The 15,969-nt window shown below is 32.1% G+C and overlaps 3 protein-coding genes across 6 annotated transcripts in view; 1 reads left to right on the forward strand and 2 right to left on the reverse strand.

The window, feature by feature from the left end:
• The window catches only part of LOC123015791 (protein phosphatase 1 regulatory subunit 14B), a 23,336-nt gene extending 12,471 nt beyond the window's left edge, over positions 1-10,865 (reverse strand). Inside the window, exon 1 of one of the 2 annotated variants that reach the window (XM_044415748.1) lies at positions 10,687-10,865. In XM_044415748.1, the coding sequence (XP_044271683.1) occupies positions 10,687-10,770 (84 nt within the window). In that variant the 5' untranslated portion in view covers positions 10,771-10,865. Of the gene's footprint in view, positions 1-3,724; positions 3,915-10,686 lie in introns of those variants that run through there. The other variant, XM_044415749.1, reaches the window with a different exon arrangement.
• LOC123015787 (low-density lipoprotein receptor-related protein 11) overlaps positions 5,193-15,969 on the forward strand; it is a 12,802-nt gene continuing 2,025 nt past the window's right edge. The window contains exons 1-5 of one of the 3 annotated variants that reach the window (XM_044415741.1): positions 5,193-5,573; positions 5,657-5,826; positions 7,674-7,807; positions 13,748-13,950; positions 15,507-15,786. In XM_044415741.1, coding sequence (XP_044271676.1) covers positions 5,253-5,573; positions 5,657-5,826; positions 7,674-7,807; positions 13,748-13,950; positions 15,507-15,786 — 1,108 coding nt within the window. In that variant the 5' untranslated portion in view covers positions 5,193-5,252. The remainder of the gene's footprint in view (positions 5,574-5,656; positions 5,827-7,673; positions 7,808-13,747; positions 13,951-15,506; positions 15,787-15,969) is intronic. The other 2 variants (XM_044415743.1, XM_044415742.1) reach the window with 2 other exon arrangements.
• LOC123015790 (neuroglian-like) lies at positions 14,065-15,660 on the reverse strand. Its single transcript, XM_044415747.1, has 4 exons — positions 15,355-15,660; positions 15,010-15,306; positions 14,668-14,938; positions 14,065-14,618 (listed from the first exon to the last, which is right to left on the reverse strand). Exons 1-4 carry the CDS (start codon positions 15,410-15,412, stop codon positions 14,117-14,119), a joined length of 1,128 nt encoding a protein of 375 aa, XP_044271682.1. The 5' UTR covers positions 15,413-15,660; the 3' UTR covers positions 14,065-14,116.

A 15,969-nucleotide genomic window follows, 5' to 3' on the forward strand; every position in this document is an offset into this window, starting at 1 on the left:
AAATAAATAATTTGTGTGAGATAGAGAACATACTGAAAAAATAATCTTTATAGATGTTAAGTTCGAGCTTGATGGTGATTAATGATGCCCAGAGTGTCATCGGCTGATATCAGCTACTTCGTTTCCGTTTTATATTGAAACGTGAGCTGATTTGGCAGGATTTTTCGATGAGTTAAAAATGAAGCTAAAAAATTATTAAATTATTATTAATTATTAGTGTTTTGTAAAACCTAGTCATATAATTTGGCACAGAACCCAGAAAAATAAATTAATGAACTAAAATTTAGACTAATTGCGTTAGAATAATTCGAGTTGTAAATCTGCAGTAGCCAAATCACATTTTTTCGTTTTGTCAATAATCAAATTCCACATAAAGTCATAAATTACGATTAAAACTTACAAAATAATCTCTTGTATTGGCAGTTTTATCACTTTGTAAACAGCTATTGCAGTATGTAATACATTATTGTGTCGCAATATAAATAAAAATTGTTCAATGGTAGTTTTAATAACCATTTTTATTTGCATTGACAGGAAACAAATCATGAAAGAAACATTTTTTAACAAGTTTGAGCATTGCAAATGTAGAATCTGTCATAAAACCAATTTAAAAATAAATATTGACATGAAAAGAATCTTCCAGTGTTTTTTTTTTTAATTTCTACTTTGAGTGACAAGGGATACAACACAAAATTTTTATAACCTGCTCCCTAATCTGAATGATAAATGATCTAAAATCAGGGTTTATTCTGAAAAATTCTTTTAATTTAAAAAAATGTAATTTATTGATTTTTCGCTAGAAATTTTATGAAAATTACTTTTTTTTGATCAAAAAATATATGATTTTCAACACATTTTCTCAAAGAAAAGGAGTTGAAAACTTCTCAATCTCTATTCGTTTAAAAATAACAAAAAATCTACAAATCCTGAAAAATAAATTCGTGGAAAAACTCAGTTTCAAATTAATATATTTTTGGAAGAATAATAAACTCCCACTTTGTACGTAGTGTACTTAAACGAAGTCAATTTTTTTTTCACAGAAGCGACTTCATTATTTGTTAGAAGAAACATAAACTTTACATATAGCATTTTATTGCTTATGATATTAACCAGATTTTATTTTTTTATGAAACTAACAATTTTAAGATTATACACTACCCTCATCGATAATGCTCTATCATTCAATTATTTTCAACATTGTTCTTAATTAATTAGACTTGAAAACTCCCCCAGTCTGTATGTACTACTTAATAATATAGAATCATCTCTTCGTATGATAAACTCGCTGATGGATGTCTAAGCGTCATCTCTCTGATAAGAGCATCTATTTAACTTCGAGTAACCATTCCATAATCCTTCAGACAAGAGTCGAGTATAATGACCCATCTGTTTACACGGCGAGCGTCCCTGGTGCTTATATTAAACCACTATCTCTCCTCGTCTAGCAAAATCATTAATGTTGCAATTAGATTCGTATTAGCGAATCCACACAAACCTTATTAAACTTATACACTCAAATTAATTAAGATCGTGTACCTCTGGGCCCCGTTATATATTTTTAGAGCAATTTATAGTACGAGTCCAAACAACCCAGGGTTAAAATTAAATGCTCAATTAAACACAACTTTGGGGGAAGTGTTTCCAATATATACCTCACCTAACTCTCTGACTAATCACCGATATCAAAAATCAATTTACAACCGACATCGAACTCTGACGTCGTTTATTGCCAATATAAACACCTGCTTTCAGAGATATTTATTTTTTATTCCTGGCAAATTGTATTGTTTTATTGAGACTTGCGTCAGGAATGATCTTAATGTATGTGTGAAAAATATTCGACTCAATATATCACACCCACGCTTTGATCTAATTTAATCTCCGGTTAACCAGCCTGTTTACAACATTATAAATTATTTAAAGAGAGGAATTGTTTCAGTTGATACAACACGGCTCTAAATAAAGGTATTGTCACGTCACGACTCTGATTTGTTTGTTGAGTCACTGAAATTATCGTTTCTTCACTCTTAAATTAACTTGGAACAATTTTTACATTTCAAGATGAGTGACGACAGGAAGTTGAAGTGAAATATAGAAAAATGACCATCTCATGAACCGCCAAACAGAAAACGACGGATTATCTATTCATGCGTGAAAGGTGTCCTGAAAGCTTCCATTGAAAGCTCGAGACACCGCTTTACTCTTTCTCGCTTAGAAATTGAAACATTTTATAATAAAAATGATTTAGATCTGACATAAATAAAAAAAGTGTAAAACAAAGACGACTGCAATTATTATTTAAAACATTTCAGCTTCTTTGTGACTGGAACAACTTTTTAATGAAAAAAAAAAAGAAACTTTTTTTTTTTTCATGTTACTACGAGTATAGAATTAAGCCTGTTGATTTACTGAGTGGAAATCCTTTTTTTAATCACCTGGTATATGATCAAAAATTCCAGCTTTTAATTAAATTAATGATTAAGAATTTTAAGCTTCACGAGTTATTAAGATTAATGTTGAAGATAAAATCGAGAACTAATTACCAACAATTGATAGTGAAATAAATAATGTAAAACAACCTTACACAAAATTATGTCCATCCTTCGACACATAATTAACAATTTTTAATTACAATTCTAATCAACAGTTAATCAAATGTGTTATTTATTTATCTGCCGATGTACAGCCCTAAATCATTTTTGGTTTTGTTTAATAAATAGTTTTAGTGAAACAATCCAAAACTTTCCGATTTTTTCCCCATAGTTTTTCTCCAAGATTTATGCGTGACTCTCAGATCTTATCTTTGTTGAAAATGAAATATGGATAGACCTTCACCGGCAACTGAATAAGCACAGTTAGTAGTTTCTGACGTGTAATCATTGCAAATTTCCTCAAAGAAATGAATCCAGAAATTTTTCCCTGGAGGAAAATGGCAAAAAGTCAAGACAATTAGTTTTACACGTTTGTGCTTCATATTTTCTTAAATTAATCCCCAGGATTGTAAAGTTTTATTACAGCTCTTGGGTGGGATTATAAGACTACCACCCCTAGTTTCAACAGCTTGCGTTCATATAAGCACTTTGTTTGCTCTCTAAAGACAACACACATTGAGGCTAACCTTTCATCAGGAGTCACATTTTATCAAGTTTCATTTGGTATACCCCAAATGAGGAATAATTGAGTTTTTTTTTCAAAGGTCAGAAGCTAATGTTATTTATTCGTTCTTTGTGGTTGTAATTGATCAAAAATTTGACCATAATTATTTGTTTTGAGTGGGAGGTCGAAACGTTTAGTATAAAATTACACTATTTCGTGACATTTGGTTTTTAAATGCCAGAAATATCATATTGCGGTGCCAAAATATCGATTCTCGCGAAATTTATAAATAATTTTACGTATATTTAGAACAATTTGGGACACGTGTAACGAAATTATAACAATCATGGAAAAATTTCACTTAATTAGCTAGTCGTCTGATTTTTGAAAAAGTAAAAGTAATTATTCAAAATAATTTCGGATTATAATTGCATCAAATCCACCAAAGTGTAACGCATAACAATCTGAAATTTCGGGACACTTATTCCGTAGGATTTTCAATTAATTTAAGACAATAGTAACTTTTTCCATCTTCGATCAATACCCAATTCAATCAAACCGAAAAAAATCATTATTTGATTATCAATGGACCATTCAGGATCAATGAAACCGCAAAAAATCCACTCACATTTTTTTTCTCACTGTAGATGAATGATAATCCCGAAAGGACAAAGGCACCGCCCGATCTGCACACTCTTCTTGTCAAAATCACTAACACTAACACATAAAATGTTCAATAAAGGTACGAAATACTAAAAATGTACGCAAACCACACGAACGACTGCGTTCAAATGCGATGATGCGGCTAGTTGAGACGAAACCCGTCGTTTCTTTTCGGTTTATTTCGGTGCAATATTCCTGTTCCTGCTTAGCAGAGCTGCAGGAATTTTCTCGCGGTGCACTGGATGATTGTTTGAAAAATCTCATCGATTGGCACGCTTGCGAAAAAATTTTTTCACTTGGGAAACAGTGCGAAGAGGGGAAAGCTATTTCAATTTAACATTGAATTAGACAAAACCGAAATTGTCTTTTTTGTAATCAGAAATTGAGGAAAATTAAATAAAATAGACAAAGGTAATACAACACTGTCAGAAAGATAATTAAAAGTTTCTAGACAGAAATAATATGTCTTCTGTTCATCGCAATAAAACATCTAATTTTATTAGGATTAAAGCTCAGGTTAAAGATAAATTTGTAATGTGAAATAGTCTTCTATAGTTCTATACGTCTTTTATTCTATTACTTTCATTGCTTATGAGTGAACAATTATCACTTGTATACTAAATGAATAAATTAACACGGAAATATTAATGGTCTTTTACATCCAATGTAATAATTTAACGAATTCCGATTACAATATTTACATTGCAATACAAATTCAAGGACAATTTAATGACGATTATTATAAAAATATAAAAAAATATTCATAATATTTTAAATTAAATACTATTTATGATAATATACTCCTCGCCATTAAAATCGGCACACCCAGAAGAGGTATAAAGATATTAGAAATGTAGCAAAATGTACCGTTATTTTGAAATATTTAATTAAATTAATGTTGTTTTTCCTATTTTCAATAATTTTATGAACTAGAATTGGCATCCGAATCGTTCAAAATTTGATTTAAAATGTATGAACACATAAATAGAACAAAATTTGAAACATAATATACACAAACTAAAAATTCCAAAAGTTAAAGTTAAATGATTTTTTTTAATTCTCTTAAATCGTGCAGCCGAGAAGTCCAGATTTGATTAGAACTTTAAACATTTATCTAAACGTAAAACAAAATATTTACAGGTAATTTAAAACTTGAATTATTTTTATATTAGTAACATCCAACTAACCTTGGTACATTTAAAAACTAAACAGATGCCTTTGAAATAATCTGCTGCATCACAGAATAATCATTTCGTTATTTGAAACATGTGTAAATAAGTCAACCATTAGCGTGCGCACGGGGAGGGCCAGGAGGCCCCCTAATTCAAAATCATGGTCACGCTTATGCAATCCAAGGAAAATATTAAATAACTGACACAGTGAAACTGAAATAAAATGCAGATTTTGAAAAAGCTTGGAGCAAACCCTGCGCAGCCGTGAATTTTCCGATCGATTTTATATTATCACCAGCTGATTCCTTGTAGTTTTCCGCCATGTTTGCAATGACAAAATTTTTTAGACAAGCTTACACATTTCCATCAACCCCAATGTTTTCTAAAGTGGCCCCAATTTTACTGTTAGTCCTAGTAAATAGTTTAGTCAATTGTAGTGCTTTGCGTATGAAACGTGCAGATATTGACCTACAGACCTGCATTGACAACTTCGACATACACAGAGACAAGATAATTCGTACTCAAGATTCTCAAAAAATGGGTGCGAAATATTTAACAGAGATCGATCTGGGAACGAGAGGAGAATGTTTGAGGCTGTGTTGTGAAACAGACGATTGTGATGTTTTCGTTTTTGAAGAGAAGGTAATTTTTCTCTATTGTCTCAAATTTGATTTATTAGTCCACGTATGGGAAATTATGAATATGAATTAGCTTTCTATTTGCAGAATTCTGGAAGCTGCTATTTGTTTCATTGCGGCCCACCGGAAGATTTTAAATGTAAATTTACACACCATGCCAACTATTCCAGTGCAGTTTTGGCCATCAATCGACACCTACCAGATCTTGAAAGTCAGATAAAACTAACCAAACACGAACAGGATTTGAGCAAACTGAGGTAAACTCTCCAAAAAATACAAATAAACGAGTTGAGAGACTGACGGTAATTTATTTGGAAAGAAGGGCACTTCAAAACAAAGAAAGTAACATATACGGGGTGCGTCAGAACTCGCGCTCCAGAGAAAATTTTCAAGTAAGATAAGGTACCAGGATCATGAAAAGAATGTTTAAAAAATTTTATCTGTCAAAAAATTTTGACATTTATTTTTTGACATTAGACATTTTTTATGTCTATTTAATTATACTGTTGATCTTGTATATGTTTTTTTTTACAATTATTTAGTAAAGGTACAAAAAATTTGCCAATGAAAGCCACAAATAACATTGAACAGAGTTGCAATTTAGGATACAACTTCCTTGTTTCCTCTTCTAATAGCCTGTAGCAAAAAACTTCGAAAATAATTTTTCCAACAGAAATAAATATAGTCAAGGTGCAAAATTTAAACTCTCATAACTTCGAAATTTTTACTGATAAAATTTTTTAAACATTTTTTTCATGTTCCTGTTATCTTATCTTATATGGCATTTTTCTCTGGGGCGCGAGTTCTGGCGCACCCTGTATGTGTCCTTCTTTAGTTTATATTCTCATGTTATTGAAGGGTAGTTCTCCCAGCACCACCTGGCACTAATAGTTGGTGTATATTAAGTGTAAAATTTCACAATAGTGATTGTGTTCTACTACATATTTCTAACTATTCTAAGAAAATAAAATAATCATGTCTTGCATTGAATGTAACAAGAGCCGAAAAAACCTAGATTCAGTCTCAAAATAGATATTTTTGTTACAAGTACCATAAAATACGGTTTTTACGAACGAATCGTTGCTGTTTTCGGACGAGGCGAAGCCGAGTCTGGAATAGCAGATGAGTCCGCAAAAACGTTTTAGGTACGTGTTAGAAACAAAATTTTTTTGGTAAAGCTCCCAAAAAACGAATTCACAATTTTTATTAATTAAAAAAAATTCGCCACCATAGTTATCAAATTGACTTTTCGTCCGGAAAAACTGTTTTTCGTGATTGAGTACCTATAATAACTATTTTATTGAGTCCGAAAAAGACTCATTTCAGGCACTCAAATAAGTCGCTAAAACAGCTATGTTCGAGATCGTATATAAAAAATAACTATTTTGTTGAAAAAATTAACTAAAGAACATCTAGCTGCACAATTCTAAAATAAATGAAAATAATAGTTAAATATGAAAATGTGCAAAAAACATTTTTTTTTATACAGAAGCTACAGGAAGTGCAAATTAAACCCAAAAACAATTTGGGTGTAGATTGACTTTTTATTAAATAACTAAAAATTATATCAAAATTGAGATTAGTAGGTACAAAAAAATGATCCACAAAAATAGATTTATAAAAACTCTTTTAAGTGTACCTGGTAAAAACTCTGAATTTGAAAATTAAATAATAATCTATAAATACATCACATTTATTAACCAATAAGCCAGTGGTATTATTAATTAACTATTATTTGTCTGAATGCAAGAGATTTCTTTTTTTGAATTTCTCAGGAAATTATTCGAAAATTTGGAAACCATAACTAAATAACAATTTTTGCTGTTACAAATTCCAAAGTTACTGAGTGCAATAATTAATTTCTTTATAAGTCTATGCTTATTTTTAATGAAGTACTTTAATATGTATAAAAATCTGCATGAGTAGCTATTATATTATAATTAAAACTTTCTACATTAAAACATCAAAAAGAAAAAGTCAAACGGGGTCACATTACAAATTCTCCATGTGAAAAAATACAAACAATAGCCCTTAAACGCAATTCATACTTGATAACCTTAACTATTATTACATATTTCCTGTGAAAATTACTTTATTTGTGCAGAAAACCCGAAAGCGAGCCAGAAGTGCTCCCTCAAGTGTCCGAAACCCGGCCCACCTCCTCGCCGCTTCCAGCAACCACGCCGAAACCCAAAGAAGTCTTCGCGACCCAAGTCAAGACGAGACCTTCTGAAGAGGGTGAGTAATCATGTAATCATTAGTGTGACTGTTTTGGGCCGGTAACTTTAATGTTCCATCTGTATTTCACGCTTGCGTAACAAACTTCCGTGAAAATTTAAATGTTGCACATTTTTTAGTCAGGCATGGGTAAGTGCGTACTTTCGGCCGAAATCACCACAATACACCCACAATCTTATCGCGGTTTAATCTCCACAATCGCTGTTCTAGAACCGAGGGCTAAATTGTTCAGAAAATTTATTACAAGCCGACGATTCCAATGTCAGGTGCATTCATTACACGGATTAATCGAAATTTAACAGCTTCTGCAGTGACCTTAATCACAATTCACTGAATTCGAACGAAAAAATCTTTCGGAAAAGACCAGTTTTTAAATTAAGTCCGATAGTAAATTCGTTGTAGTTTTTAGGCTTCGGGCAGTTTTGATCCCATCTGATAATTACCAAACCCACAAAGATACCGACCCGAGGAGGTGATCCAGTCTAAATCCCACATAAAATCTAAATCTAGACACGTACAACATTTTTTTCAAGCTGTTTTCACTAATCTGATTGAGTTGAGACAATTTTCAAAGTAACGGTTTCTTATTGTTTTTAGTTTCAAATTTGCATTTACGACAAACCATTAAGTAAGCTTATTTGTGTACGGTTTGTTAGGTTTTATATTTATTTAATTAAAGTTGTTTTTCTTTGATATACCGGAGCCATAAATTCGGAAAATTTCAGATGTCTCTTATGCTGAAAAGATTTTTCAGCTTCTTATTCAAATAATTTTACCTTTATTTTTTCCCACACCATCATTTTGATTTATTTGGCGAGATGGCAGTGTTTACTTAAATTACGTTGGCGTTAATGGCAAAAAGTGAGATTGTTTCGAAATTTGTCGATTTGGAAGCCTTGACCTGAATTATGATTAAGAAAAGTCTTGTCATAGAAGAAGTGACAGTTCCGTTTTGCTCAGAAACGTTACCAGTCTTTTGCCATACCCAACCTATTATTATTCTGATGAACCCGAATAAGAACCTCATTATTGTAGGCGGAAAAACACGTTTTTTCAAGAGTATTGACACTAAATTTATGGAAATTCTCCTCTCGCCAATTAAAAAAATCATTCATCGTTTATTTTTAAACAACTGTTTTTTTGTAAGAAACTGTTTAAGAAATAATAAAGTTGTTGAACTTGCGAAACTGAAGTTAAATCTTCACACGCATTACAATGATGGGTTAAAGAATACAATTTGCCAAATAGATACAATTGTTTATTGTGAAAATAAGAAAGTGAAATTGTTCATTGCTCTTATTTCTCAATAAAAACGGATTGTTAGTGCCAATTAGAAACATGGAAAAGGCAGCAATCTGTACACAATCTTTCCATTTAGGAGTGTCAGAACAGTGTATTCAGTACGACCATAAATACTAAATAGTAAGACAGTAAAAATTCAGAAATTATTTAGAACACTAATTAGCAAATAAAGTAAGAGTTGGAAGAGTTTTAGCTCCAAATATTACATAAGCTTTTGTCGGGAAGTGTTCAGAACTAATTTGACTAACTAATTTCCTTAATAAAGTACTGATTACGCTGCTTTATTGTTTTTTTTTTTTGGTTTGTTGGCATTGATAAAAAAAAATCTAGCTCTGTTAGCACAGAATTTCCGGACTGATGCATTCGAAACTTTAATAAAACACATTTTTTTATAGAGATTTTAGGATTTTTGAGAGAAATATAGATACTCTAAAACTTAATTAATTCAATTCAAGGATTCATATTGTGGTATTTTTAAAGAGATTTGGTATTTTTAACTTTCAACAAAAAAAATTAACAAATGTTTCAAGCCAAAAATAAAATACTTAATCACGAAATGAATGCGAAAAAATGAAATTTCTATTTTAAAAACTGGTAAAGATATGATTTTGAAAAATATTTTCATGTGGGACAATTTTAGAAAACATATGAAACATAGTTTTAGTTGAATGATAGACTCCGATAAAATTTAATCAAAATAATAATTTTCAATTTTTAAATTTTGAAAATAATTTTTCATATTTATTTTCAAGTAATTTACTCGTATTACAATCATTAAATCATTCACTATATTGCATCAGTAATACACAGATAGCTGTCAGGGCATTTTTGGATCGTCTTGTATATTATTCTTTCGACAAAACAAAATTGAAAACATTTTTAGAATGTGAAACCTAAAATGTCGTAAAGTCGAAAGCTTCTACTTTTTTCTTTGATGTTTGGAATTGAATAAAAAAATTAATTTTTAGAGGACGTTTTGGATCGGTTCATTTGTTTATCAGACCTACAAATAGGTTTGGTTACCTAATTTTTGAATCCTTATTCCTATTTTTAGGCCTGATGAAAGAACAAATCGTTCCCAAAGGTCGTCTGAAAATTACAAGTATAATACACGTCTGGTTAATTCCTAATTCATATTTATAGACCTGATGAAGAAATTAACAATTCTGAAACGTTACCCAAAAATTTATTGTTTTATTCAGTCCTAAACGCCAGCTAAAAAAATCAAATATATATAAAAATCTCTTTAAAGATTTCTTTTTATATAAAAGCCAACAAAAGTGAATATTTCGTTAATTTAATGGACTAAAAAACTAATAATTTTAAAAATCTTTTATTACCATTTATTTATTTTGAAAAAAAATTAAGTAATTTTTCTAATATGATTTATAGCAGGTTTTATTTATAAAATTAATGAATTTTTGTATAAATTGTAAAGTTAAAAAGTAATAATAAATTGAAAAAAAATTAAACAAAAAGCAAAAAAATTCCATCCACTTCAAGAGTTTTTGAGATAAAGAGTAATAATTCTTGAATGTCACAACCAGAAAATCAAAAATCGAATTTTGTCGACTTACTGCGTCGTGGGTGAACCCTTGTGGCATAAAGACACTGGTGTCGTTGTAGGGGAACAGGGGTGGCCTTCTCAACTTCGAAGCCATAATTCTTTAGAAAAGCACAATGTCACAAATCACAGAGCACTCGGTGAGAACCAGCTGTGAGACAGTAAAAGAATAACTGCGATGGTCTTGGTGTTGTCGCGAATATTTCCAAGAGGTACTGGAGAGAGAAAAACAAGAAATGCGGGCAGAGAGAGACCTAGCGGTCAAGGAATCAATCATCGGTATTTTATGTAAAACAGTTATGATTTAAAACTAGTAAGAGTGGTGTTTATTTTCTTCGGAACAATTAGAAATTGTTATTAATTAAATCAGCAATTAGTGCGGGAACGACGCTTCCAAGAGAAATGGATGCGGTAATAGTGAAAAGGAATGCATGACATCTTTCATAATTGAATAAAACTTTACAAAAAGATTGTTTACGGAGTTGGAAAACGGTGTGAACTATTGTCAGAAATTATAATCGAAGATGTGACATTTTATAAGTAGTGCATGGCAAATGCAATCAACGGATGTTGGAGATGAATTGGGTCCAATTTCTGTTTCACACTGATAACTACGTCTCAAAGGATGCTTCTTACGATTTTTAGGGCACAAAGTTAAGATTCCTCGCTGAGATTGAACTGTTTCCCAAAAAAATGCGAACAAACTTGGGTTAGTACGTTACAGATTTGACCGGAAATAATTTGTAATTGTAAATGGTACAATGAATTTATTACTACATTTTTGACGTTACTTTGAGTAATTTTAATTGCAAGTGGGAAATAGAATGGACAGATAAGACCACGTTTTTATTTCTGATTTAAACTCATTTGAACAAGAAATGAAATAATCATAATTAAAGACCAATCGCAACACTTTCCCTTCTAAATCACAAGTAATAAAAATAACAAGAAATCAATTTCTTGCACATCTTCATTACACACAATTTTATCTAATAGCTCACGATGTAGGTATAAAGAAAGTTTCGGTCGTTAAGTGCAAAAACTGTTAATTATTTTTTTCCAGATTTCACTATTTACGCTAAACATCAACAAATCTCGCAAATGTAGTGAAATAAAAAAATCATTTTAAACAAATTTTCTTTGTCGAAATGAAAGTATTCTGACCTCGTCTACGCATTTCATGCCCATACAACTCATGTTCCGTAACCCAACCGGACTCGAACCGGATTGACTGCTAAGGAAGCATCATCAGAAACAGCTCCGGGCTATAGGTCGCATCTTGTACCTCGAGTTATACAAACACCTGAACTTGAACCGTTAAGAAACTATTACATTATACAACACCTTTTAACATCAAACAATAATACTTTCTTCCTCCGACACACCTGGAGTCCTTAGAGAATTTCTGTCAATATTAGAAAAACGTTGGGTGGCCAATTTTTCCATTATGCAAAGCAATTGTCTTTAAAATTGTTTAAACTGGTTACAGCTGTTTTGGTAAAACCGTTCAGTTAATAAATTAGACTGTAATTTAGAACGTCGTTATTTTTCTAATTCGTTGCAAATTGCAGGAAATGGTCAATTTAAATTTAAAAATATCTTCCACCTACTTGAATTTAATAAAACGTGACGTCTTTGAATGCTTCTGCTAACAAGATAACAGGAAAGAAAAGAAATGTTTTTACATTTTAATTAAGTAACCGGCGCGATTCCAAAACACTGATTAACTTAATACTCGTAATTATTTATAATGCATTCGTTTTTTATATTGCTGCAATATTAAATAATCTGAAATCAAAACAAACACGTGACATTAATTGGATTTTAATAAATCTAAATAAAATTTTAATTTGGAGACTTATAGATACACATTATACAAAAACAACGCTCCTTACGGAAACAATTAACGGTAAATATGTACATACCTATGGGGCCAACTCAGCTAAAATTATTTATAAGCTTTGCCGTAAATTTACGTGACAATAAGGAACTGCAATTAGGGTAAGATTCCAACAAAAAGACCCTTTAAAGCGGTCGGCTACCAGTAAATGATTCTTTTGTTGGCAAATTATACCATTTTGTCATAAATCTCGCGTCTGGTTTGTGTTAATATAAAAAAAGCGATTATTTGGTTAACGAAGTCAAAATTTGAAATTGTGATATAAAAGTTTGATGCGCTGACAGGTACAGATTCATTTAGTGTAAAAACTTTATAGGTAAATTAACAGAAAGTATTCATAAAACACATAAAACAGTTACGGACTCATTTATTATCCAAAAAAATTAGAAAAATCCTCAAATTATACCCTATCAACAATTAGTTAGGTATATGAAATATCGCCAGTTTTAATCAATTTGAAGTCGCGATTTATCAAGTGCGCGTAAACGATGCCCCACCCGGTATAGTCGATACAGTGCAATAAAAATATGTATGTAAAAACGTTCCTAAAAAAATGGAAATATTTGATAGCTTCCTAAAAAATTGTACCATAATAAAATTTCAGCTTTGAATAAAAAGTACGAAGTGATCCAGAAAGACTGAGTCTGTTGGTAACAGATTTGAAAGTATTTTTGTTAATAATTTGAAACACTGCAACGGGATACGGTTTTGCTTAACAAATACCTGACGTACAATCCCTCAAGATTGTTGAATTGTTGTTAATCAAAAGCGTACTCTAATGGTAAGCTTTAAAAATTTGAGTCAGGATTGCCAACAGACACATTCATTGAGGATCACTTTGAATAACCAAAATAAAAGTTGGAATAGAAATTTTGAAGTAGCAGTAAAGAAAAAAAAATTCTCATTTTTAGTTTTTTGCAATTCAACGTTTCAATTAAACCTCACCAAAATAAAAACTAACTTTACATGTATTTTTTACATATGAGGTGTAAAATTCTGTTATAGTAACTCAAACATTTACATTCTTGTTATAAACTCCGCTAGAAAAACATTTACATCACGCTTGTCCGGATAGATTCCATCACTTAAACCGGAAAAAATTCCCGGAAACGGCACATCATTGATAGTAATCACTGTTTCGCCATTTCAAACCTTGAAATGTGTGTTTTTACAGCTCGGAAATGCAGCCGATATCAATTTGAATGCCGATCCACCAGCGAATGTATTGCAATTTACAACGCTTGTGACGGTATTCCTCAATGTGCCGATGGAAGCGACGAAGCACCGGAATTGGGCTGTCCGGATTCTCCCACAACGTCACAACCAGCACCAGTCCATCTCAATAATCCGATCCAACCCGCCAGATATGACCCCAATGTAAGAAAAATTACACAACGTATATCTTTAAACATTGTTATTATTTACTGCGTAATAATCTTCTTGAAAAATATTACATAAATACTCATAGAATCATAAATTGTTGGCTAAATAATTAAAATAAAAAAGAAATTTATCTATTTCACAACTCTAAATTTATTATTAGTTATAAAATATTTGAATACAATTTTGGGGGAGTAAACACGGTTCCGCTTTCAGTACTGAAATCACCATCAACTGCAACTATAATCATTTCATATTTCTTACAAGCGTCAAAATTGTGTAATAAAATAAAATCTTCACTCATTTCCGGTTCCGTGATCATATATTCCGTTTCACCCTTCACTCTATATTTCAAATAAAAATATTCACCCGGATTATTACTGACGTCAGGCATCCACAACACTAGACAATCGACCAAACAATTTTTCTCGTAGTCGCTTTTCACAGGATTGGGGGTTACTTCTTTATGAAAATTGGTGTTATTATAAAGCAAATAATCGTCATAATCATCCCCTTCCTCGACTTCTTGAGTAGGAATAGCGATTGAAGCCGTTTTGTAACACATTTCATCCCTGTTTAGCGTCGAATAATTAGTTTTGTACACAAATCTTGACGGGAAAGGTTCGACCGGGGTGTGGGCTCCTAAGACAATACCTGCAGTTGTTCTAAAAAATTCAAACTATTTTCGCGTTTAAAAATTAAACAGTTTTGTACACATCGCTCTCTCCGGCACAGTTAACAGCAGAAACGCCGATCTGGTATTTTACTCCTTCTTCCAGTCCAGTTAATTTAGCTTGAAATTTGTCCGGATCATTGATTTGATGAGAGGCTTCCCTCTTGGTTTCTGGGAACGATTCATCTATTTCGCGACAATAGATTTTATAACCTAGGAGGATCCCGTTAGGTTGGTTAGGTTTACTCCACCGAATCAAAACCGATTTATTACTTAAAGTAAAAATATGGAGAGTTGGGGGACTTTGGGGTTCTGCAAAAATTTTATTTAAATCAAGACGGACGTTTCGACGTAAATGTCGTCTTCAGGGGGTGGGGCTGTACCTCGCTGAGGAGCATCGAAACTGATTGCGTCACTCGGGGGCCCCACGTATTTCTCATTACGGACGGAAACCGTTATGAAGTTCTTCGAAAATGGAAAAAAGTCAATATTGGCCCTTGTTACGTCAGGGGGAAATGCGTAAACTAGACTTCCGGCGTGGTTCCAGGTCCGGACTAAATACCCTTTGAAATTTCCACGGACTGTTTCAGGGTCAATGGGGTCCCACTCGATCAAAACTTGCCGTTTTTGGATTTCTAATAACGTCAAATTGTTTGGGGCTGCCGATGGTAACAGCTCGCCTAATTTTTTTTAACATAAATGTCGCTTTTAATAAAAATATTACTTACGATTGGCCCCAAAAACGGAGGCAAAAAATTGCAACACAAGCAAAACCGCTACAAACATCGTGTTCTCGCCAAATAATCTCACAACATCGTTCTTGACACCTAATTTTATAATTTGCAGGAATATGGCAATTTTCTAATATGTTTTGTTCTAGATTCCGCAGCAACAGCTCCATCCGCTACTTCCAGGGTTATCGCAACAAAAAATCTATCGACCTCAGTTAACACAAGAAGCTTTGGCTCAGCCTCAGATGCAGGCGATGCCTCAGCGGGAAGCCGATTTTTTGAGGCCGATTCCCAACACGCAAAATATCAATTCGCGAGTACCGTTCGAAAATCAACAAGTGGTTCAATATGCTCCTGCCCCGGTGCAAATGCAGCCGAACTGGGGGCCGCATCAGGAGCAGATGGGGCCGCAAGTGCCGCAATATGCAGGTAAAAAATAAAAGTTCTTGTTTCTTACATAAAATGTAGCTTAATTTGAAAACTGCTAAAAATGGTATATTTTTTGTAATAAGTAGACTATGGATTCACGAATTTAAATTTTTATTAAATTTATGCTTAACCGATTGTTCGTTAAAATATTTTTAATTAAATTTTTTATTTCATTATTATATA

The sequence above is a fragment of the Tribolium madens genome, unplaced genomic scaffold, assembly GCF_015345945.1.
Source record: "Tribolium madens isolate multiple individuals breed KSU strain unplaced genomic scaffold, Tmad_KSU_1.1 Scaffold_19;HRSCAF=116;Tcas5.2_LG9, whole genome shotgun sequence".
NCBI lineage: Eukaryota > Metazoa > Arthropoda > Insecta > Coleoptera > Tenebrionidae > Tribolium > Tribolium madens.